This window comes from Lipophrys pholis (assembly GCF_963383615.2).
Source record: "Lipophrys pholis genome assembly, chromosome: 23".
NCBI lineage: Eukaryota > Metazoa > Chordata > Actinopteri > Blenniiformes > Blenniidae > Lipophrys > Lipophrys pholis.
Window position 1 is genome coordinate 2,301,284 of NC_137645.1, and position 24,014 is coordinate 2,325,297.

At 41.6% G+C, this 24,014-nt stretch overlaps 1 protein-coding gene across 2 annotated transcripts; it reads left to right on the forward strand.

Annotated features, from left to right (window-relative positions):
* Positions 1-12,968: 12,968 nt before the first annotated feature.
* On the forward strand, positions 12,969-23,298 carry pudp (pseudouridine 5'-phosphatase). Of its 2 annotated transcripts, none has more exons than XM_080493188.1 (4): positions 12,969-13,103; positions 13,805-14,023; positions 14,283-14,512; positions 22,925-23,298. In XM_080493188.1, exons 1-4 carry the CDS (start codon positions 13,034-13,036, stop codon positions 23,099-23,101), a joined length of 696 nt encoding a protein of 231 aa, XP_080349314.1. In that variant the 5' UTR covers positions 12,969-13,033; the 3' UTR covers positions 23,102-23,298. The 2 variants fall into 2 exon arrangements, with proteins under 2 accessions (XP_080349314.1, XP_080349315.1); XM_080493189.1 differs by having other exon boundaries at positions 13,001-13,041; positions 13,791-14,023.
* Positions 23,299-24,014: the final 716 nt, after the last annotated feature.

Here is a 24,014-nt window from a genome sequence, read left to right on the forward strand (position 1 = left end):
AGTGAGCCCCCCCGTGTGGATAAAGAGAGGAAGAGACCACTCCCACCAGATGAGAAATGTCTCATCAGAGAATAAATGTGATTTGCGGTAATAACTCGAAGTCAAACAAGATCTAACAATAAATAAAGAGAGAATTAATCCCTTAAGAGCAGACATGAGTGAAGGAGGAAAGGGTAGAATCATGGACTGTTGGAAACTTTTAGTTCCATGAAAGAGATGGATTAAAGAAGTAAAGAAGCTCAAAGATCTTTCCCTTGCAGTCTAAACCTTTAGCAGTACGACTCAGAAATTATTCAACCACATTCTAGGAGCCTTGTTAAATCTGAATCTCGTGTTCTACTGTTGATGATCTTTTGATTCAGCTCAGTTTTAAACAGAGATGCTGCTATTATTATGGTGACAGACATTTTATCAACTCCACGACTTTTATTGAAGATTTTTCTTTCTGTCCATCCAGTCAAACAATATTGTTTTAAACCTCATTTGAATACTTGAATACTCACGTATTAGACCTATAAGATCATGTAATTTAGTTCAATGTATTAGTAAACAATACCTAAAATTCTCTATCAAACTAATGTGACACTTCTAGAAGTGATGTAATCCAAAACTTTTTGGCAGAAACAAACGGATCACGGTAATGTGAGATTATGACCCAGGATTGACAGAGTTAAGAACATTTTAATGGTGACTGGTGGGAGCAGATAATTTCAGACGATGAGCCATAAACGTGCTGCCATTTCCACTTAAAGTCAGTCGCTGCAATAGATTTTAGAGTTTCCATGAAGAAGCTCGGCGAAGTGCACAGATGGGAAAACAACCTCATCCACTCCTGGAATTATTTGTAGTCATCAAGCAATCATTAACTTTTCTTTCAGTGTGAGTGAAAATAATCAGAGCTTCCTGCCGCCGCTTGGTGTTCGCACTGGGACCAATGAAACTGTAGCTGAGGAGTTTTCAGAGCAGCTGCTGTAAAGATCAGTGATGAACCCCGAATGGTGGACGTGCTGCGGCTGCTGAGCGCTGAGGCCCTGAAGTTCAGGCGGAGTTCACCATGAGTATACACACACGCTCACACACACGCAAAACTTATCCATCTATTGGGAGGAAGCAGATTTTTAAACACTGCTGTGTCGACATTTAGGGAAACGATAAAGTGTTTTTCTCAGAATCCTTGCTACAGGATGCGTGGACGTTTAAATTAACATCTACTTAATGTTGGAGCATGTCAGCTTATCAAGGAGAAATTTAACTAAATTCAAATGGCAAACAGGAGAAGTAAAAGTCCCCGCCATGATCAAAATGCTTTACCTGTACGATCTGTAAAGGCTTGGCTCAAGAGTGTGTAACCTGCAGCTCTGCAGCTCGACCACATGTTGCTCTACAGCTCTATGTCAAGGCTCCTTGAGTCCTTCACCAAATGTCAAGGCTAAAACTGGATGTAAAAGAAGTTATAATGGCTAAAAACGGCTAAAATGGTGAAAAACGCTAAAATAACTAAAGGCAATAGAGAAGCGAAAAATAAAACAGTGAAAATCTAAATCGAAAATTTATGAAAAAGTAAGAAAAGGTTAAGAGGAAAATGCAAGCAAAATTGCTCAAAATTGTCAAAACAGGCCGAGCTGCTTTCACTGAATTTTAGTTTTTCTTTTTGAACTTTTAGCAGTTTAAAATTTTGATTGAAGGCTTCAAAAACACAATATACTTCAGAGACAATGTTTAAATTATTTGACTATAAGTTGTGCCAAAAATTAAGCTTTTTGTGAGCTCGTCGAATCATTAAAATCTGCAGGAAGTAGACAGGAGACAGGAAATAACAGGTTCGGTGGCAAAGCCCTGACCTGTCAGTGGTAGTAATGTTATGGCTAATGGGTGAATATTATTCAGCTTTATGCAGATGATGTGTTCAGAGGTCTGAAATGTTGCTGGGATAGTTGGAGACTGTTTGCAGCTCTGTGTGCCGGTGGCGGCGGCGGCGGCGGCTCTCTTTATTGAACCCAGGTGACCTCTTCACTGCATCGTTTGCTTTCCTTTAAACGGCTGCAGTCCTCACACTGTACACATGTATATTTCATCGCGTTTTATTGCCGTCTGTGGGAAGACGAAGGCCGGCTGCCTGGCGGCGCTTCGTGGGAATAGAGCCGCCGTTTTGAGGAACACTTGTTCACACACATCCAATGGCGTCTTTAAGACACATAATGCGCGACTGAAAAGAGCAGAAGATTAACGGCCGGAGATAAAAAAGAAAGAGATGCCGACGCCCCGAGTGGTGTGACGATCACAGAAATGAGATGCTGATGCCCCGTTAGCTCGTTTGTCACCGCTCCCCGGCCTGAAATATTCATGGGCCGCCGTTCGACTTTACATTTCCTCCCAGTATTGTTCCTGTGAAGCCGCGGCGGGGAACCGGTGAGAGGACCGCGGTGATCTGAGGCAGAGCGTCAGCTGAGGTGGAGCAGAAAGCGCCGTTCCCTCGCAGAGGAAGGTGGAATAGATATAGATGTGATTAAAAATTAAGTCAGGAATCAATTCCTGCTATAAATAATTCAGCAGAGCGGTGCACAGTCAAATTAAAAGCGTACAGTATTATGAATGTTTGATGGGGCAATTTTACTAAAAGAAATAAATAGAACTGGACTCCCGCAGCATCAACACGCTAACATGCTACGACCTCATTCACAACCTTTTTGTTCTCGTTTGTTCAACAAGTCATCAAACTAATTTCTACAAGGTATTTAAAATACATATAACCTACCGAACCGAACTTCCCTGACTGGATCTCACTGGGAACGCCATGTTGGAATCTGATGGCGGTAAACTGGGCGTGAAAACTAAGGAATCCATCTTGTAGAATGTGTCTCGTTCGGATCGGACCATGAACATCGTGTTGCTCCTCTCAGGTGATAATCCCAACCGAACACAAAGCAGAGTCAGTGCTTGTGTTTTCAACCAGAGTGGAACACTAATTATTGGAAGGTTCCTCTCAGCTCTCCTGGTTTTGGTTTTCTGGACTTCGTGGATCAGAAGATCTAAACATCCTATTCGTCACAGAGGCTGCTGTTTTGTGCGGTTACCTTCCTGCTCGGCGTCACTGATGATGCCTTCTTCCTCCTCTTGTCCTCCAGCGACTGGTTAAGTGTTGGTAGCAGGAAGCACAAAAGCACAAATGATTCCCTGTGTAGAAGCTGAGGGTCATGAAAACAGGCTCTTCCATCTCTGAAAAGTTGTTCAAATGGAATACAAGACGATTTATTATTTAATTCAATTTAATTATTCAATTTGACAATATATAATAATCGATTTTAGTCAGTATTTTAAGTTCTTATTCATTTGGATCCGCACACATTGACTCCAGGCTTAATGAAGGTCATCCTGTATCGTCTTTTCTTCCACGTCGACCTTCAGAGAGAGAATCTGCACACAGATGGCTCAACATGCTCCTTCATGCTTTTATTAAAAAAGTCCCACAATGTCAGCGCGGTGCACATGACGCATGCAGTGGGAGGAAGGAAAAAGAAAGCCACCTCTCTTTTTGATTAATCATCCTCAAACTACATGCAGTTAAAAGACGACAGATCGATGTTTGATGAGGAACATGAGCAGCACGTGGGGATAAACTGAAAAGATTTGATTAATAAATAAACCTTTGGGTCACTGAAAGGCGAAGTTCACACCGCAGGTCTTGATGCTCAATCGGACCGGATGTTTTAGGGCCCCAGAGCGCAGAAGACATCGTGACGACATCGTGAAGTCACGCCAAGCACTCGATTTACGCATGGCACGCCAGTCAGCACCCGGGTTGTCAGATTTGAGTGTTTCCAGTCTAAAACACATAAAACCCACACACCTCAATAAAAACCTGCCCAAATCTCAACCTGTGTAGAAATCATGTTAAAACCATGAAACTATTATATGTGTAATGAAGAGCACGACATAGACACACTAATGCACGAAATAAACAAAGTTAAAAGGTAAGACAATCTGGCTTCCTCTGGCACTTATCCGTGACGTCAGTCAAACATCACTGATCGGATATGAGTCACTTGTGAGTAAAATATCTCAATTGGGTCGCATTTCCCTGCAGTGTGACGAGGCTAAATACTCCATTAGGGAAAAGGAATGTAGGAACAACTAGTTGAAGCTGATCTGAACAGTAAGGTAACTAAACATCTTGAAGGAAGGAACAAAGACGAGAACCATCTTCAGAAACGTTTGAGAAAAGCCACAAATGTAAAGTTTAGACAACACAAAAGAACCCGAGAAGAAAAATGTGTCTGCCGAGTAAGAAATGTCTCCACTTATGCAGACGATGGTGCAGTAATTAGTTGGGAATAAAAAGGCATGCAAGAACCGAAAACATGGAAGCCATTTTAAAAAAATGTCTTGCAAAAGAAGTTCATAAGCAGTTTGATTGTTATTCTGTGGATTATACATGTTTTGGCGATCAGAGTGAAATATTTCATGATTCAGAGCAGCAGTGAATATTATTTACCTGAAAAGGTGCGAGCGTCCCTGAAAGGCGGCATGAGGATTAACGTGAGAGCTCACAGTCAGCAGGAGAGAAACTCTGCCTGCTTACTGACTTTTTAATGGAACGTTTAAATTGCAGGATTTCAGGCGTTGCACCATTAAAGCGGGGAAGCCGGAGGAAACAAAAAAAAAGAGAGAAAAAAGAGCCATGTTGTAGAGAGATGAAGAGAAGCAAAAGCAGCGATATATTTTCCTTTTAAGTGCTCGACGGTGGAACAACAAACTTGTCAGGCTCAGCTTCAAAGCGGTAAACAGGGCAGCCTTTGTGCATACTGTACGTCTCTGAGTGGATCTGTGCAGCCACACTGCGGCTGCTGGAAGACCAAGATCCTCAGGTCAGGTTTGTTTAGCTCTCAGACACAATCACAATATCCTTTCCTTCCAGTCCGATGAGGATTTCACACACAGGCGATCGTTATTCAAACGCCAACACGTTAACCCACCATGGGATGACTCAACACATGAAATCCTAACCCTAACCCTTTATCACTTCTTTTAAGCTCACATTATGTACGGCCAGTAAAAATAATATAATTCCCCTGGAGAATTCTTGAACCTGATTGTGTTTGTGCTTGAACATTTAAATTACACACAGGAAACTACTGTAAATTAAAACACCCAAGATTCAAGGTCCTCAACCTGCAGCTCTGCAGTCTCACACAGTTCACGTATACTGGAATGAGTTGAGTTCAGGTCGACAGAGGGAAAGAAGGCTGGTGCAGAAAAGATGCAGAGCAAAAAAAGGACAGACAGACATTTATTTTAGAATTTAAGAGCCTCGTTCAGCATGTGTTTGGAATTCTGACAGCCGAAACGAATCAATGTTCAATTAAAGTGCCGACAATCGAGGAATAAAATGACAAAGAGCAGCAGCAGCTAATTATACCAAGGAAAGAATTGTGTCCATGCAGGAGTGAGGAGATGACAACACTGTGAGAAATGCTGAGAAACAATGTGAGAAAGTGTGAGAAACAATCTAAACTCTCAATTCTGAAGCTCATCCTCTCACAGTGAAAACTGGGGTAATGTCCTTGTGTTGGTGACATTGGTGAACTAACTCCCGTCTAAAAGACAATTTTGCTTGGAAATGACAAAATGTCGATGAAAACTCTCCAAGCTTGTAGAGTTTTCTCCTGCAGGCCCTGAACTATGAGGAGAAATGTCTGTTGGACAGAGTGTGGCGACTTCCTGAAGCTCAGTATTGAGCTGCTGCAGCTCAACAGTCAAAGTGGAACCAAAGCTGAAGTCAACGATGAAAATATCAAAGGTGAACCGAGTGAGAAAGAAACCACTCTCATATACTGATTTTTTTTTCACTTTCTCAATAACCTTTCAATGTGGAAGTCGAAATGGATTCCTATAAATTAAGATAATTGATTAAAAACACATGTTCACAACAAGTTAGTCGATGTGACTTGTTGGGTCCGGTCAGTGTAACTTTATGCGAAGATCTTGTGAGTTATTCTGCTGTTTGAGTCGAGTGGACGAGTGGAATCAATAATAGCATTGATATCCAGACTTTCTTATTCATTTCTATAGTAACACCTTTTAAGTGAATTTTTCCAGCCTGGTTTTCGATAAGGATCCTTGGAGGAAAGACTGTGTGCATACAAACAAATATCCAATATCCTCAGCTGGAATCTTTGAACTCCAGCTGGTTCAACAAATGTACAGCCACAATAATCAATCGAGAACACTTTGCAAAAAGCAGTTTTACTTCTTCAATATTTTATGTTATGTTTATATGTCTATTTACTTTGTTGCACCGTTCAGTTGAGGCTGGTTCCTTTATTTGACAGGGATCCACAGCGAAGCACCGAAGTTCCTAATCCACATCGCAGAGCAGAATGAGTAAATCTGAACCTGGAAAAGTCACTTTGACCAGGCTGATTTCAAAGCGCCAGCCTCCTTCACGCCGACCCTCTCGTCCTGTAATCAACCTCGTTACTGAGAACGGAGACGCATCCAAACGAGCGCCGTAATTAAAATCATCATCAGCGATGGGAAGCCACTCCAGAAAACACTCCAAGTGAAAGCCTGCGCCCTCCCTCCTGCTCGGCACTGCTCTAAAACAAATCTACATCATCATCTTCATTTCGCTAATGTCCTCATCATTTTCTCTTCCACGCGCCCTGAAAGCTGATGAGAACAACAATAGCTCGTCCCGTCACACTTTCATCACTCGGCGCCTCGGAAGCTTCAAACGCAGCCTGGAAGCAGGTTCAAAATGAAGCCTCCTGCTTTGTTTTCTTTCTCTTTTTGGGGGGGTGAGAATCCTTCAGGGCAACGAGAGAGCAGGAGGAGGAGAAACGTGCGGAGATCAAACTGATCAGATTCCTGTGAAACAAACACAACTTTTCTCTACGGATCACAGCAGTTTTACTTTTTGGAGGCTGGCACGCATGTAAATTGTCTAACTGCTGCATCACAAAGCGGAAAGTTTGTCAGGGAGAGATCAAGGACCTGATGGAGAGGTGGAAAGTCGACTGAACAAGCCTCTGGACGTAAACAAGTGGCGAGCACAGAGGTCCATGACCTGCAGCTCTGCAGTCACATACGGCTCTTCAGCTCCTTTGTAGCGGTGCCCCGTCTACACCACAACGTTTCCAAGTGAAAATTGTCAAACTGTCAAAGTGCTCGTCCTTTTTGGAAATGGGGGGAAAACGTAAACAATCATATGTTTTCTCTTGAAACTTTGTCATTTAAACGGAACCTAATGTATGTGGAACAATTTTTTTAAATCAGTTTTAATATATTTTTCACATCTGCTATATTTCAAAAAGACTCAAACTAAAACAGGCTTAAAGAGCTAAAACTGTGACAAAATGGATTAAAAAAATATATATATAAAAGAAAAAAGTAGTGAATGAGCCAAATCAGATAAATAGGTAAAATTGCCGAATATGCATAAAAAGAGAGAGAGAGCAAAAGTTAAAAACAGCTGCAACTCGTGGAAAAAGTAAAAAGTGAAAGAAAAAAAAAGACTAGAATTGCTTGAAATTTACATGTTATAAAAGTAAAATCTACAAACAAAAAAATTGCTTTTTTCTTTTCGATTTTAATAGCTACAGTAACTAAAATGGCTATAAATACTTTTAAAGGTGTAAAGGAAATTAAAAAAGTGAGAACATTTTTTAAACACTTCCTTAACATCAAAAAGCTTAAAGCTGCTCAAATGGTTAAAATTGAAGAAAAAAAGATAAAAAATAAAATTAAAAATCAGCTCTTCTTTAAAGTTTTAGGAAGAGTACAATAACTTAGAAGGGACACACCAACGGGAAAATCTAATTATAATAAGAGTGTTTATTTCTTTTGTTACCAGGGAGAACATGCAAACTCCACAAAGGAAGGCCCCAGAAGCAATGGACGGTTTTCTAGGTGGAAAAAAAAGAAAAAGTGTTGTCTTTCACGCAGTGTTCAAGGACAGCAATTTGCAGCAGGTCCACTTTATTCCCCCAGGTGAGGCGTATTGATCTTAGCTGCTGAATTAGCATTTCATATCACCTCCGCTCATTTAAAATGGTGATTGCTGATATCTCACCCAGGACAAATGGTTGGCTGGGGAATTACAGCTGAGGGCGATACCGATCAGCCAGCAGAGTTAACGAGCTTATCATGGCAATGTAAATAGCTCTGTGTGTGTGTGTGTGTGTGTGTGTGTGTGTGTGTGTGTGTGTGTGTGTGTGTGTGTGTGTGTGTGTGTGTGTGTGTGTGTGTGTGTGTGTGTGTGTGTGTGTGTGTGTGTGTGTGTGTGTGTGTGTGTGTGTGTGAGATCAGAGGATAAACTGGAGGAGAATTACAAATGGCTGTACGGGAGGAGGATGTGACGGTGTCGGCTGTGAAGGATTTCGGTCCCCGTCTGTCCGTCACACTGGAAGACGATCAGATTTATCAGAGTGAGAATGAGTCAGAGCACACTCATGGATTCCTGCCCGCCAAATTAAACTCAATTCGTTTACACAGCTTAATCTGCTGGTCAACGAGTCCATGCGGGGTCCGCAACCTGCGGCCACATGTGGCTCTACAGGCCCTCAGTAGCTGCTACAGAGGGGCTGTAGAGCCACATGAGCAGGTTGTAAGGAGCATTCCCTGCACATGTGGTATCTTCACTGTGTTTTCCTTCATGAATTCATTTGTTCCAGCGTGAGCAGTCGGGTCATGGCAGTTTTCTCCAGGATTTCCTCGATCACACAGTGCCTGATCAGCCTTCAGCTGTTTATTTCTCTTCTCTTTTTTTTTCTTCTTCAATTCCATGTTTGGTGACTGGTAAATTCCCTCTGACAGCTGGGGAATGTTCTGCTGTATGCAGTCCCGCCCGCACAGGGTAAACCTCGTCTGTATCCTCCTCCCGAATGCAGAGAACAAATAACAGCTGCTGGAAACATTTTACAACAGCGCCAAGTTTGCCAGAAAACTGGTGGGACCTGAAAGACATCTGGACTGAGGGTGAGCTGCAGGAACAACAGCTGAACTCCATTTCAGTGCCTCACATTTCATGTTTTTGTGTTTAGATATTATGATGATGTTCTCTCTTTAATGACTTGGACTCGGGCTAACGGGAACAGGAGGCAACGCTCCACACACAGAATCAAGAAAATGGCTGGTATAAAGCCTGTAAAGCACCACAGTGAAAATATCACAGGGATCTGGGAGGATCTTGGGGCGACCAGGTTCTGCGAATTCACAGATCATCAAAACCCAAAACTGCCAAATGACTCGGGTCAGGAAACGTTTCTGGACGATTTTCTTCGGTTGTTCTCTTTTTGTTATTAATTGCCATCCACAGTGTATTTTTGGTGGCCGATCATGGTGATGGTGACTTGATAGATAATCAAAATCTGTATTTAGGGCTTTTTTCCTGGTCTCCTTAAAGCCCTCAACACTGTATTCTGACTCCCTGCTGTGTTCCTCCTGTGTTCCTGTCCCGAGACTTGGTGGTGGCAGCCCCTCGCTCTGATGCTGCCACCACCATGTTGAGGGCCACCGAGAAAGCCTCATACCCGAGACAGGAACACAGGAGTCAGAATACAGTGTTGGTGGTGGTGGTGGTGGCAGCCCCTCGCTCTGATGCTGCCACCACCATGTTGAGGGCCACCGAGAAAGCCTCATACCCGAGACAGGAACACAGGAGTCAGAATACAGTGTTGGTGGTGGTGGTGGTGGCAGCCCCTCGCTCTGATGCTGCCACCACCATGTTGAGGCAGCATCAGAGCGAGGGGCTGCGTCTTAACAGTAAAGGGGAACATGCGTGGCAATATCAGTAAGAACCTGACTCAGAGAAAACAACAAAAGCTCCACAGAAATATTAAGGTGAAAGTTCTGGAAGTCCGAGGCTCGCTTTGAGAAAAGGAGAAAGAGCTGCTTTAAGACTTGCATCTACTAAATGCTGACCTTGAATATTCATTGAATCATTGGCTTTATCGTCTGTCTTTTTATTGGATTGACATTATTTATACACGTATCTTTTCACTTTAATAGTAAAAAATAGTTTTTTTTCTTGCAGATTCTTTTAAAAGAAGCCAGATTGAATTGACCATGACTTCATGTATGAAAACAATAAAATGTAGAAACATCCAAAGTAGTGAATGCTTCTTATTGGCATTGAATGTCCTGAATCCCTTCTAACTGTCACTCTGTTTATAAAGAAATGTGAATACATCTTTCCCTGCACTTAAACAACCCTAAAAAATGTGTTTTTCCTGTGAAGCTGAATTCTGGGAAGTGTAGCTGTAATGAAGTGTGCGCACACAGACTGTGAGCCAACTGAATTCTGCTTTCGTATCTTTATATGCCCAGGAGCTGACAGAGTGAGGCCCTGCTTCATTATCCGATCCTGTCGAGACGCAGAGTTCAGTCTGTGGACTCATTAGTTCAACCTATATGTCGAGCCTCGAGTTTATCGCAGAGAAGTGTCACCTCACAAGCAGGAGCAGGCGCTTTACCTGTACGAGGACATTTATGATGAAATGTGCAGACAAAATATCAGATTATGTCTGATTGGAGTTCAATCGAGAAAGTGTTCCTCATGCTGATCATCCCACAATAACCTGTGAAATTGCAGCCTCTTCTCTCACTAAGCACGACTGATTGACACACATTTTAACACTACAAATGGTAACTTCCAGTCAATGGTTTCAAAAAGATCATTAAAGGTTGTTTCTGTCTGTCAAAGGAGGAAGATTTAAGTGTTTTCTCTATGCTGGCTATTCAAATTGACATTATTCTCTTGGACAAAAAAAAAAAAACATTCTTTGGACCGAGCATGTGATCATTGATTCCTCGGATTAACAGACGATGATCCATTAATCTTCAGGCCACAAGGGGAACTCCAGTCATCCGTCCACCAGATTGAAACACAAACATCTCAAGGCGTTCCAACACAAACAAAATTACAAACTAGGACATTTCAAAGGTTTCCAATACTTTCTGCCTCCACCACATGTGATGCGATGATGTTATTAAGGATGGAGAATTTGAGTGGAGACAATCACGGTCATTTTACAGATTTAATCAAGTCTGCTGTGTATCATCCATCATATCAAACCCAATATTACTGACCTGCAGTGGCCCAAATTCTAATTTCATGTCAGAGTGATGGATTTCTTTAAAATAATTAAGCAGCAGACATAAAGCCGAGAAAGTGAGCATCTTCCTTTCTAATTGTAGCAGCGTCTCAGCAGCAGCCGGCTCCACGGGGAGACGTGGAAACTAACTAACTGCGTTTCTGTCTGTGATTTTACCACTCCACTATTTATATCTCCAGACACACTGTTTCAGTCAGGCAGCAAAGTGTCGCTCCAGGCTACATTCATTGCAATCTCCTGCTACTTCTCCTACTCTGTCATCTTTTTGTTGTTGTGTTGATTTGTGGGATTGGAAGTATCGTCAGGCTTATCCTCTTTTCCTGCATCCTTTCCTCCATACTTGATCCAGCTGGGGGGGAAAAAAATAGGTACAAACGGGCAACTTTTTCCTGGTTGTTACAGGAAACGCAGCTCCTTTGGCGGTGGTCAGTGCAAACTGAACACGAAGCACGCTCGACGGGACGAGAAGTCTTCTTTTCTCTCTCAATTAGAGCTGAAATCCATAGGCTCATTACATGGTCCGGGTTCCAGGGTCCTCTCAGTCCCCTGACGTCTCTTTCACACTAACAAGACAAACTCTGTTAACGTGGAGCCTCCAATTATTGGGGAAGGCATCACAGCGCCCGCTAACAATGCAGCTTTTTGTGGGTAATTTGCTCGAGTCCTTGTGACACACGGTGGAGAACGCAGACACACGACGGAACTGGACCTTAATAAAAACATCGGCTATTCGGAAGGTTGAAGAGCGGCATGTTGGAATGTTTTATATAGGAGATACTCACTGGAATGAACATTGACCGATTTTAAAATACTCGTGGTGTTTAGTGTACACAAACGGAGCTCCACTCAGGAATGTGTCCTTTTAAATAAAGAAGAAAAAAAGATTTTGAGGTGTTTAAATGATAGAAAAGGGAATTTGACTGAAGAGAATCTTCCCTCACTTTATAGTCTTACAATATCAGGTTTGGTGGTATCATTAAGGATCTCCACCTGTGTTCTCAGGTAAGACATGTAACTCCGGATGACTCCCAAAGAAACAAAATAAAAACCTGGAAAAGTGCAGCACTTATTTAACGCCCTGAGTTCATTCACAGAGCGGGTTCTCTGCTCCGACGTGTCACTTTATAGTCATCCAAACCACAAAAAGGTAAAAACTGACTGACCTATGGGGCTATACAGCAGGTTTTATAAGAAGAGTTTTTCTCTCCTTTGGTTTGAATAGAGTTCTTTTCAACATGGTAAAAGAGTTCAGATAAATGCCACATTAAATTTGACTCCTGATCTTCTCCCACATCACTTTCTGATGTTTTCATTCTTGCTTTTCCTTTTTAGATTTTTTACACACCTTTTAACTCTCTTAACCATTGTTGCCATTTGAAGCACATTAACTGTTTTATGCCTGAGCTCATTAAGCTTTGTTTTGTTATTGCAGGTTCAGCTGTTAATCATTTAAATAATTTCATCTCTTTCTAGTGACGTCATCCGATTTTAATTGATCAACTATTGAACCTTTCTTTACTTCAGATATTATATTTGGATCCTTCAGCTGCGGGATAAGAGTACATTTGAATGATAGTCTGATGTGCAAATGAAATAAAACAGATAAAAGACGTTTATTTCAATATACAGCTTTTGAGCGTAAGCTTCATGGAGCCCCTGCAGTGGCGTCACATGTGGCTGCAGGTCAGTTTGGACTTTATGTCCCAGAAGTCCTTGGTCTAAACAAAATCTCCCCAAAAAAAGTTCCAAACTGATATTTGCTTTGTTACACTGATAAGTATAATCTCTCAACTGTTGCGATCACACCGGAAACTTAAAAAAAAAAAAAAAAAAAAAAATTGTTCGGAGTTTGAGCGGTGGAAGCTTTTTGTCTCCTCACGGCTGCCGTCCGACACACCAACCCGGAAGTCGCCACCTGAATGAAAATGTCAGAAAATAGCTTTAAACCTATAAAACATGTTATCTTTGACATGGACGGATTGTTGTTAGGTACTGGAGCCTGCTTTATATGACATCTTTTCTGGTTTTACTGCACAGACAGACATAAACACACTCGGTCTCTCTGTATAGCTCCGTGCTTCTGATAGCATGTTGAGCTCCTTAGATAAAGCAGATGATTTTAACGTGTTTGCATATTTTTAAGAAATCCTTCATCGATGGAACACTCTTTTACACTTTTTGCATCTGTTATAATGTGCATGTCAAATCGGCTTATGTGTGGATAAACTGTTAGCGATAGAAACTGTCAAAAATCAATTTAAAGTCTTTGCTTCATGTGGGCAAATCAGTGCAGGTCTGAAACACGAACCCCGATTAACAGTTCAGATTTTAAAAATTGTTAGAATTTGATGTCCACTCAGATGTGAACCGAATGAAACATTTGTTTGAAATAACCATTGCTAAATAAGGCAGGTTATGCTTTGTGTTGGAACATTTTCCCCCAACACGCTTCTCCTTAAAATGAGCGACAGTTTGGCTTGAGTCTGGTGAGGGCAGTTATCTAGGTTCATCTGTACATCTGCAGCAGGGGTGGAAAACTTGTGGTTTGTGGATCAAATCTGGTCCATCAAGAGCTCCAATCAGGGCCGCAGGATTACCTTACTACGTAAACAGGCACATTTTTAGATTTGAGGACGTGTTATAGTGATTAAAGCATCATTTTGATTGAATAATTAGTTTTTTCCTCACAGACACGGAGCGACTTTACACCGTGTCCTTCCAAGAGATCTGCGATCGCTTCGGGAAGCGCTACACGTGGGACGTGAAGGCGTTGGTGATGGGGAAGAAAGCTCTGGATGCTGCGCAGATCATCCGGGATGCTCTGGGACTTCCCATGACCGCGGAGGAGCTCCTGGCTGAGAGCCAGCAAATCCAGGAGAGGATCTTCCCCTCCGCCCAGCTCCTGCCAGGTACATTTGATTTCTCCTGTGCACATCTAGATTTCACTGACAGACTCATATTTTTATGTAATACGTCATTGATAAGAAGTTTTGTCTCAGTTATTCACAAAATTCTGGACTTTACCAACAAAATCATCCATCAAGCAGCTAAAAAGGCTGAAATCGGTAAAAATGGCCAAAAATAAGGCCAAACGACTGAAAGGCTGAAACAAATTTAGCAGGTAAATTGAGCAATACAACAATAACCGCTCCTTGGTTTTCCCATCAGGTGTGGAGAAGCTGGTCCTCCATTTGAGGAAGCACAATGTTCCCATCGCTGTGGCAACCAGCTCGGCCGGCTCCACGTTCCAACTGAAGACGAGTCGTCATGGCGACTTCTTCGCGCTGTTCGATCACGTGGTTCTGGGAGACGACCCCGAGGTGAAGAAGAACAAACCCGAACCGGACTCCTTCCTGGTGTGTGCCGGACGGTTCCAGCCCCCAGCGGATCCGCAGCAGGTAGGGGTGTGTGTGTGTGTGTGTGTGTGTGTGTGTGTGTGTGTGTGTGTGTGTGTGTGTGTGTGTGTGTGTGTGTGTGTGTGTGTGTGTGTGTGTGTGTGTGTGTGTGTGTGTGTGTGTGTGTGTGTGTGTGTGTGTGTGTGTGTGTGTGTGTGTGTGTGTGTGTGTGTGTGTGTGTGTGTGTTATTTTAACTTCGTTTCGTTGAAAATGTTTTACCTCTTATTTATTCTAGCTGCTATTTTTGTTTTGGCAATTATAGCCAACTTGTAGTAAAGCCAACAACTCTTTTGTCCATTATTCCTGAAGTCTTTTTCCTTTTTTAATTTGTGTAGGTTTAAGCTGTTTTAGCCACTTAACAATTTTAAAGTTTTTGTGTGGTTTGAACAATTGCCCTCTTATTAGTTATTTCCAACATTTTGTTTGCAATTTTTTTGTTATTTCAAATTTTGATAGCTTTTTTTTGGGTCATTTGATGTTAAACCAGGTTTTTCTTGAAATTCATCCACCTTTAGTGTCTTGTTTTATTTTAAAAAAAAGAATGAATTTGCAAACTGAACTTCATTCTAAACTTTAAAGTAACCTTCAGCCCAGATGATATCGCAACACCGTCCTGGTGTTCTGGAAATCAAATGAAATAAAGTTCCTTACAGGTCTTTTCTAGGAGTTTCCATTCAAAACAAAAACAAAAAACACGACACCAACAAAAGAAAAAATGTTCAACATCTTGATTTTCAAAAAGCGGGAAACTACTGAAGACATCTAAATAAATAACGGGGGAAAAAATGCACATCAAGGAAAACTTTTCCCAAACTTTCCAAGCGTGTCAAGAGTTAAAGATGTTCGCAGCTGCAGATTTTTGACACAGAGGCTTGTCGGGGGGGGGGGGAATTGAGTGAACTGAACTCATTTTCAATGAGTCCTCAAACATTTTCTCTACAGTGAAACAAATAAAGAGCATGTGGAGGACTTTGTAAGGACGCCCACGCTGAATCAGCTCTGGAGCACCACTCACTGTGATGGACTCTTCAAACACACACTCACTCACACTCACACTCTCTCTCTCTCTCTCTCTCTCTTTGCTTAGTATTTATTCCACCTGCTGTGTGAATCTGTAAGACTGTAAGAGATTTAAAACACTTTTCCTCATTATATCCAGCAGTGGTTTTAAAGTGTCACAGAGCGCTGGAGCGTCAGTTTGACGCCTTTTCCCTCGGTTCCTATTACCTGTTGACTTTTAAATGGGAAACAGGATAAACCAGAACACGTGCAGGTATAAACAATTAAAAAAACACACCGTTTTGCAACTGAATTTGATTATTACATAGATTGGATGTGACAATGTTGATAGAACTGATAGTAGTAACTACAATTGCTGATTATACATCAACCGAAAACAAATCTTAAGGCACTAAAATGGCAAAATTTGCAGCAAAACAACATTACGAAACTAACTTTTAAAAGAAAAAAGACAGAAGCAGAGACAGAACATGACAAAATTCAAAAGGGAAAACAGCAAAAACAGTCACGTTGGGTAAAATGACTAAAAATGGCAAAATTGGAGAGAAAAGTAAATTGGTTAAAGCAATAAGAGACTCAAAAATAACTAAATTAGATAAGCAGTTAAAATAGCTAAGCCAGTTTCAGATAGTGTAAAAGAATAAATTACTAAAATGGTTCAATACAACCACAAAGGAAAATGTTTCAACATTTCTCAAGAAAAACATAGAATGCCTGGATGCATCAGCTAAAATCAGTCCGATCGTTTCTCAAAAAAAAAGAAACTTGTGAATAAAAGAGCCAAAACTGATCCAGCTACAATGGGTAGAAAAAGAAAACCGAGAGACAGGGCAATCACTAAAATCACAAAAAACTGCTAAAAGAGGCACAAAAAATGGCGAAAGAAATTGCAAAAAAAAATGGCGAATTACAAAATAAAAGCTAAAAAGGGTCAAAAATTACATTCAATTAAAAAAGAAGCTAAATGATATATAAACGGCAAAAATGCCTAAATCGGCAAAAATGGCTTAAAACCATCAGCAAACTAATTCAATAATGGAGATTAATTCAGATGTTGTCAGGACTTATAGCTGATATTTAATTAAAACTGATGTTAGTCGTAGTTTTACAGCTTGAGCCTTGAAAACAAAGTAGTGATGAGGGCAGGTATGTAGTGGCTGCTGTTACCCCCCCCCCCCCCCCCCCCCCACCCCCCACCACCCCACCCCCGGTGGTAACAGCCTGACCTTGAAGCCCACCTAAACCACTCATTTGGGTCTTGTTGTTTGTGATGCAGCTTGCAGGTGGAGCTTCATTCAGATGCAAAGGCAGTAGTTAGTGTTGTGGTGACAAATGTGTCCTGCACAGTGAATAAAAATCACAGAATCACATCAGTCTGCTGCCAACAGGAGCAAATAAAACACACACACACACACACACACACACACACACACACACACACACACACACACACACACACACACACACACACACACACACACACACACACACACACACACACCTTTATACAAGTCTACTTCAGTTTATAATACGTGGAATGTATATTTTCCATAGTTTGGCTGCACAATATGTGTTGTGAATTCAAGGCTATGCATTAAGACTTCAATGATTTTGACATTTATTGTGTGATAAAAGTACATTTTGCTCTAAAAAAGCAAAACTCAGCATTTGTTGTTGATGTATAGTGGAAATACAGGTGGGGTGCAGAATTGTGATATCAGATAACCATGCATGTTGGTGTATTTCTTCTTTGAGATTTGTTCTACACTTTGTTGATTTTCATACTGTTCATACATTCTTGTGAAATAGCCCCCCCTCCGTGTGAGGACAAAGCGCATTAACACGTTAAGACGTGGAGTAGAAATAAAAGCAAACGCTTTCATTAAATATTTCTTCATTGTTTAGCTCCTTTGTCTGTGAAATAAAAGCTGCGCCATCTGCCTCTCTGGCTGCACACTAAAGGTGTTTTCTACATTTTCTGTTGTTCTGCTCTGCAGCATTCACACACTAATATGATTCCCAAGAAAAGCCTGTTTCCATTTGTGGCTGATGGAGAATCTGTTCATCGCCACCTTCCACCGCGCTGTTGTCCCGGACTAAAAGCACTTATTGGATTACTTGAGAGACGCGCGCACGCCAACGATGGTTAGCAGTAACAAGATGGAGGCGCCAGTGGCGACTGCACGGAACTCTGCTAACAGTGTTAACGTTAGAGCGACCTCCTACTGTCGTCACTATTTGTTATAAAGATAGGAACCAGGAATATAATACATTATGTAGCATCGTATTATACCTTACATGGCATCATATTATAAACAGATTGCATTTTATCACATTTTCATATCGCTAAAGATTGACTATTACTGCTTCTATTATTTTGAAAAATTACCTTTTAAAGCACAAAGACATCAACATAAACTGCACAAGTGATTCTCTTTTTTAACAACATACAACCAAAAATATGTATAATATCAATTCAAGTAAATATAGTATTGTAAAATTTAAAAAAATAATTTTTGGGGTAGTTTTAGCTATTTTTAGTCATTTCTGGCAGTTTTTCATTCTTCATGTGGTTTTAAATATTTTAGATATTATTGCATTTTAGTCATCATTTCAACAGTTTTTGAAATTTTATCAACTTTTCTTGTTTAGTTTTGTTCTACTAGTTGAGCTATTTTAGCCTTTTCTTTTTTATTTCCTATTAGTTTGAGCCATTTCAGTCATCTCGGCTGCTTTTTAGACGTTTTTGACTCTTTTAGCTATTTTGCTTTTGTTTTTAAAAAATTTTAATTTAAAAGAATGCATTTTTTTGTGGTTGAAGCTGTGTTGCCTAGTTAAATTTTTTCAATTGCTTTTATAACTTTTTATCTCCCAGAATGATTTTGGCTGTTTTTGTCTTTTTAGATGGTTTTTCTGTTTGGATTATTATAGCTATTTTAGATTTTGTTTCAGTTTATCCTTTTTATCATTTTGCAGTGGTTTTGATCTATTTTAGCCATTTTCAGCAGGTCAGGATTTATTCAGACGTAACTCCACTCTGACATGAACAAATCTAAAACAGTGGTTTATGTGGAGAAACTCCAAATGTTGGTGAGCGTCTAAAGTTGAAATCATATTTCTCCTGGATAACAAAGTGTGTGTAACCAGTCCACGGGCATTTTCTGAAGAATTCTTTGAGTTTTTGGCCAATGGTAACACTCAGAGCTGTAAAAAGAAGGAGGCATTGTAAATATTGTGCTCCACAAGTCTCATGGAAGCTTTGGGATTTTCTGAAAATGTGTTGTTGAGAGAAGGGATGTGAGTAATGTGGTGTCGCTGCTGCTGTCCGCGACGACCAGCGGTGAAGAAAAAGCACCGCTCGCCTCTCCCCGCTCACGTTCCTCACCACGGCCCAGATAAGACGGGAGATCTCACCAAAGGTGTGCTCAGCAGCCTGAATAAGATTAATGAAACATGAAAGAGAGCGAGTTCATGCTCGCGCTGATGGAGGCAGCCAGCCCGAGACTTTATCACCGCCATTAATCATGCAGGACGTTACACACCGGGGATCCTCTACAGTCCTCGTATTCAAATCAGCTACAATTAAGACGTGAACTTTTCTACACCGGCTTCAAATTGGCCCATTACGACTCTACTTGTCAACCTTTACACCCCCAACATCGATTTCTAATGGGACTTTGTGCACGGAAATGTTCCTCCGCTGAAGCTTCCAGAGAGAACGCTGAACGTTCTCGTGGAGGTTTGTCATGTGGTCACAAAGTAGCCCAACTCCTTATCGCCATGGCGATACAGGAAACATACATGTCACGAAAGACGTGTATAGCGATGGTAAGTTTAGTTTTTTGGATATTATAGATAGATAGATAGATAGATAGATAGATGCTATAATGTCTCAAAGTGAAATGTAGAACATTGGTTGAAATGGGTCAAATATAAAATGAAGTGACTAAAACAGCTAAAATTGCTACAGTAGTTAAAATAAAACACACGATAATGAAATGTTCGTATAGTTTCTAAAGCGTAATAAACTGCTCCTATAAATGTTTTTCTATCTGAGAGTGAAGCGGGGGGGGTGGGGGTGGGGGTCGAGGTGTCGTGGTGTCGTGGTGGATTTGAGGAGAGCTTGCACGGAGAAATGAGAGCGAGGACGAGCTTCTCACAGGCTGATGAGTCTCCGTGGATTCCCTCCTGGCCGCACGAGTTTTGGATGTGCACATAATGATGCTGCAACGGCACGGCAACATCGACTGTAGCACCCCCCCCCCTCCCCTCCACCACCCACCCACTCTGGTCAGCCCTCTGAAACCTGCACCGCTTCACTCTGTGTCCTCATGATGCAGCATGGCTGTAAAGCGGCTGCACAGCGCCACCGTGGTGGCTCGACACCACTGGTCCAAATGGTCAAATCGTCTCTTTCACTCATAAATGTGGTTTCGACGAAATCTGCAGACGTTGATGTCATAGAAACGTCTGGTTTGAACACAGCGCAGAGGCATGGAGACCGTGTGGCGGCGTGCAGCGGAGGGTGAATAAGCAGCAGTGACAGATCGTCCGTCGTACGTTTGAAATGATGGCGCGGCTCGGGGCGGTGCCGGCGACGAACGTGTAACATCTTATCAGTTGGGTGGCCGGGCGATGATGGACGGAGTAAAACTGAAGCCGGGCATTGATAAACTCAAGCGGACGACTTGGCGCCGGAGCTAGGAGGAGTTTGATTCCCCTTTAGCCTCAGGGTAACTCCTAATGAGTGGCGAAAGGTCAATCGAGGAAGGAGGTCAGATATATGTTAAAGTAGGAAATGTTCTAAAAAATCTCCCCAGAGCTCTCATCACATTATTTCTGCACTGATAGCTGGGATGACACATGGCATAACGCTGACCCGCTCTTCATTTTAACCTTTATCTCCTTTCGCGGTGTTGGTTTTCTGTCACTCTGTCTGAAGGACCGTTTTTTTAAATGATGAAGAAAATACAGGAAAGTCGTCGTCTGCTGCCATTTTAAAATTTCAATTTTATCCTCACAGGATATTGTGTGGAATTATGATCATTTTCACTGAAGTTCACACATTAAAACTGTCTATTTTGTTTGTGAGAATCCCTGAGAGATAAAAAGGAGCTCCAGCTTGTTAGGTTGAGTTATGAAGCTTCTGCTTTGGACAGTAATGATGATCCATAAGTAATCCTCATATCAGGACACGTGTGAACCGTCCACAGATCATCAGCTGCGGTCAGGTTGGTCGTCGTGGTGAAACTCAGCGTTTCATTAGTGTCACGGCTCCACAGCCGCCAAATATAATTCCATGGTCACTAATGTGATCCTCCGCAGCCAAAAAACTCAATCATAGCCGGATTACATTTCATCTGTGAATGAAGAGCTGGAAGTCCTGCTGATGTTTGAACAAACCGCTGAAAACACGTCAACCCCGGCGTATATTTACATTTTTAGCTGTTTGAGCTATTTTACCTTTTTTTTTTTTTTTTTAGCAGTGTTCCCATAAATAGCCACTTTTAACTTATACCACTTTAGTTTTAGATATCTTAACCATTTTCTTTCTGTTTTACCACTTTTAGTTGTTTTAGCAATTTTAACAGTCCTGATATTTTAGGCCACTTTTACAGCATTTTTTGTCAGTGTTTTCTTCCCTCACACTTCAGATAAAAAAAAAAAACATGTCGTTCAGTGTAAAGATCAGCTTTAAAATTGGTCTACTTGATGTCAGCTGAACATGCACGTATGCAGACGATGTCAATCTCTTTGTCTTTGGAGATTTGTTCTTTTAAACAACAGTACTCAGCTGAAAATAAATGCTAAAAGATCAAATATAGTTAAAGCTTTTAAAAAACAGCCAAAATAGCTCAAATCAGAGAACAATTTAATACATTCTAACATGATAGCAGTAATAATGATCACCAATAAAATAGTTAAGCGCTAAAACACCCAAGGTAGTTAAGAGTGGTCGGGAAAAAAAAGCGGTCAAAAGCTCGATGCATGAATATTAAAGCAGCGTAAATAATTAGAAACAGTTAAACAGGGTAAAATAGCTTTTGTACGGATCATTAAACTCTATATAAACTCCATGAGCTGTTCTCTTAAAGGTTAAACATGTTTTGTGGCTGCAGATGAATTTCATGTGTTTGTATGCAAACTGCAGTTTGCAGTTTGGAATCGCAGGTGTAACTTTTATTAAAAGAGAAAAACGACGCACTGCACCACCTGGGGATTTCATCCCTTTGCACGTTCTCTCATTTTTCACTCCAAACTGTCTATTCGTATCCTCTGTAAATTTTTAGCACACGTGTTGTTTCTCTCACCAAACTGTGCAGTCGCCCGTCATGTTTTTCCCCTTTGAGGAAAGTCGTCATCTGACGAGAAGAAATCTGCAATTTTGATGTGTTTGGGTTTGATCTGACTGCCCCCTGCTGATCTTTGACTGCAGGAAACCAAGGGACGATCGCTCTTTCCTGCCTTCATGTTCATAAAAGTAAAAAAAGGGCTCGAAAACAACCAAAGATCTGGAAAGGGTAGAAATAATTACAACTGCAACCACAAGAAGCCATAATGACTTTAAAACAAAACAATAAGTACAATTAAAGGCTCATGCGAGGGTAGAAAGAAAGCTACAATATTATTTTGAGTTAAAATCTCTATATATCATGTCTGCATCATGTTGGTATTAGATTTTCATCTCGTCAGTGTCTCTATCATGTCGATATGTTGTCGTTGCTGTGATGGAATCACATCACTATCATATCGGCATCATAGCGTGTCGGCTGTGGTTTACTGGGTATCAGTGGTATCCAGAGTCCAATGTTCAGTCTGGGGTCTCAGTGTGTGTTTGTCTTCAAGTTCTCGGCCTCTTCAGTCGCCCTGCGTCTTGTTTTCATTCGTTTCCGCGGATTAAAAGGTCGTTTCACCAGCTCATCTGGTAATTACCACTTTTAATTGCTTCCAGTCGGGGAATTAGCGAGCGCGCTCAGTGTTTCCGCCCTCATTGTCTCCGAGCTGCAGTTTGAGGCTTAGTGACATCACACAGCCGGTTAAAGAACGAGAAGGAGCCGCCTTTGTTCACCTGAGAGTTCCAGCGACGTGGACAAAGGTCCGGAAAGCTCCGGCTGCTTCCTTCATTCACTGAGAAGAGTTTAAACCCGCTAATGAATCCTCTGCTGGTAATACAGGAAACAAAGGATGCCTCTTACACACATATAGTCATACTTTTTTGAAAGAATGCGTGGATGTTTAATATAATTCTTTATCAGAAGAGCTCCTCTCGCGGCTAAATCAGACTTAAAAACATCAAGAGTTGATAAACCAGGAAGGAAACTCCGTGTCTGTTTCCTGTTCCTCCCGGTTTATTTCCTGGACTCAAATTTGGACGAATCTTTGTCTTTCCTCAGTGTCTGGTGTTCGAAGACGCTCCGAACGGCGTGAAGGCGGCGCTGGCTGCCGGGATGCAGGTGGTGATGATCCCGGACGATAACCTGGACCCCAGCCTGACTCAGGAGGCCACGCTGCGGCTCAGGAGCATGGAGGACTTCCAGCCGCAGATGTTCGGCCTGCCGGCGTACGACTGAATCCGCCCGACGTCCCACTGCAAACCCGTCCTGTCCACTCTCTGTATGGAGACATCACAGACACCTTAAAAAGCTGAACCTTTGTCCAAGAATTCAGTCTGCACAAGTAGTTTCTTTATGAATTTCAATGTTTTGGGGAACAGCCGGAGCTTTAAACTGTTGAAACTGGACGGAATATTCAATATTAAATGCTTATCAAAAGAAAATGTTGTCTCTCTGATTTTATTACACCTTACGAAGCGTCAATTCCAAGACACTAAATCAAAAGTTTGTCATAGAGAAAGTATTTCCTATAAAACTACAGTTATGAGACTTACCAGAGCCTTTAATTATCATATTTTGGAGAAATGTATCATACACTCCTCATCGCCCAATAACAGGCTTTCTGTTGTAAACGGCCAACAACCCCAGTTTCTTTCACTGAAAAGCCAATGTTTCTCTCCGGTCAAGACTCTTTGAGTTGCCCGACCAATAATTCATCCAATCATCTGCTCATTAAAATGATCCTAGTTTTGAATCGTCCACAACAATGAATTATATTTGATGCATTTAGTCTGTAAAACTAATAATGGGCGCAGTTTTGGAAGTTCTGATCTGAAGCTTCATGTGATGCAGAAACGACACCATCATCTGCATAAAGCGGAAACCCCAGACTTCAGCCTTCCCTCGAGAAACAAAACCGAAGCACAGGCTTTCCTGTCGCCGGCCTTGGAGTCCTTCAACTCGGACGTAACGCTGGGTATTGCAGCAACGGAACCACTTTCTGAGGACAACTTGGGGTAAATTTACAGGAACCCAGATTTACCATGTGATATTACTTGAAGGCAGGCCTCCGGATCTCCTCCCTCCATCTCCTCAAACAGGATCTCCCCTCTGTGCCTCCCTGCCCTTTCTTCCAGTGGGCGGGGGTATT

Excerpts from the sequence above, each read along its gene's own strand:
- pudp (XM_080493188.1), top strand. The coding sequence starts at position 13,034 with ATGAAAATGTCAGAAAATAGCTTTAAACCTATAAAACATGTTATCTTT. Across the intron at positions 13,104-13,804 it reads CATGGACGGATTGTTGTTAG|ACACGGAGCGACTTTACACC; the intron begins GTACTGGAGCCT and ends TTTTCCTCACAG. Across the intron at positions 14,513-22,924 it reads CCCCAGCGGATCCGCAGCAG|TGTCTGGTGTTCGAAGACGC; the intron begins GTAGGGGTGTGT and ends GTCTTTCCTCAG.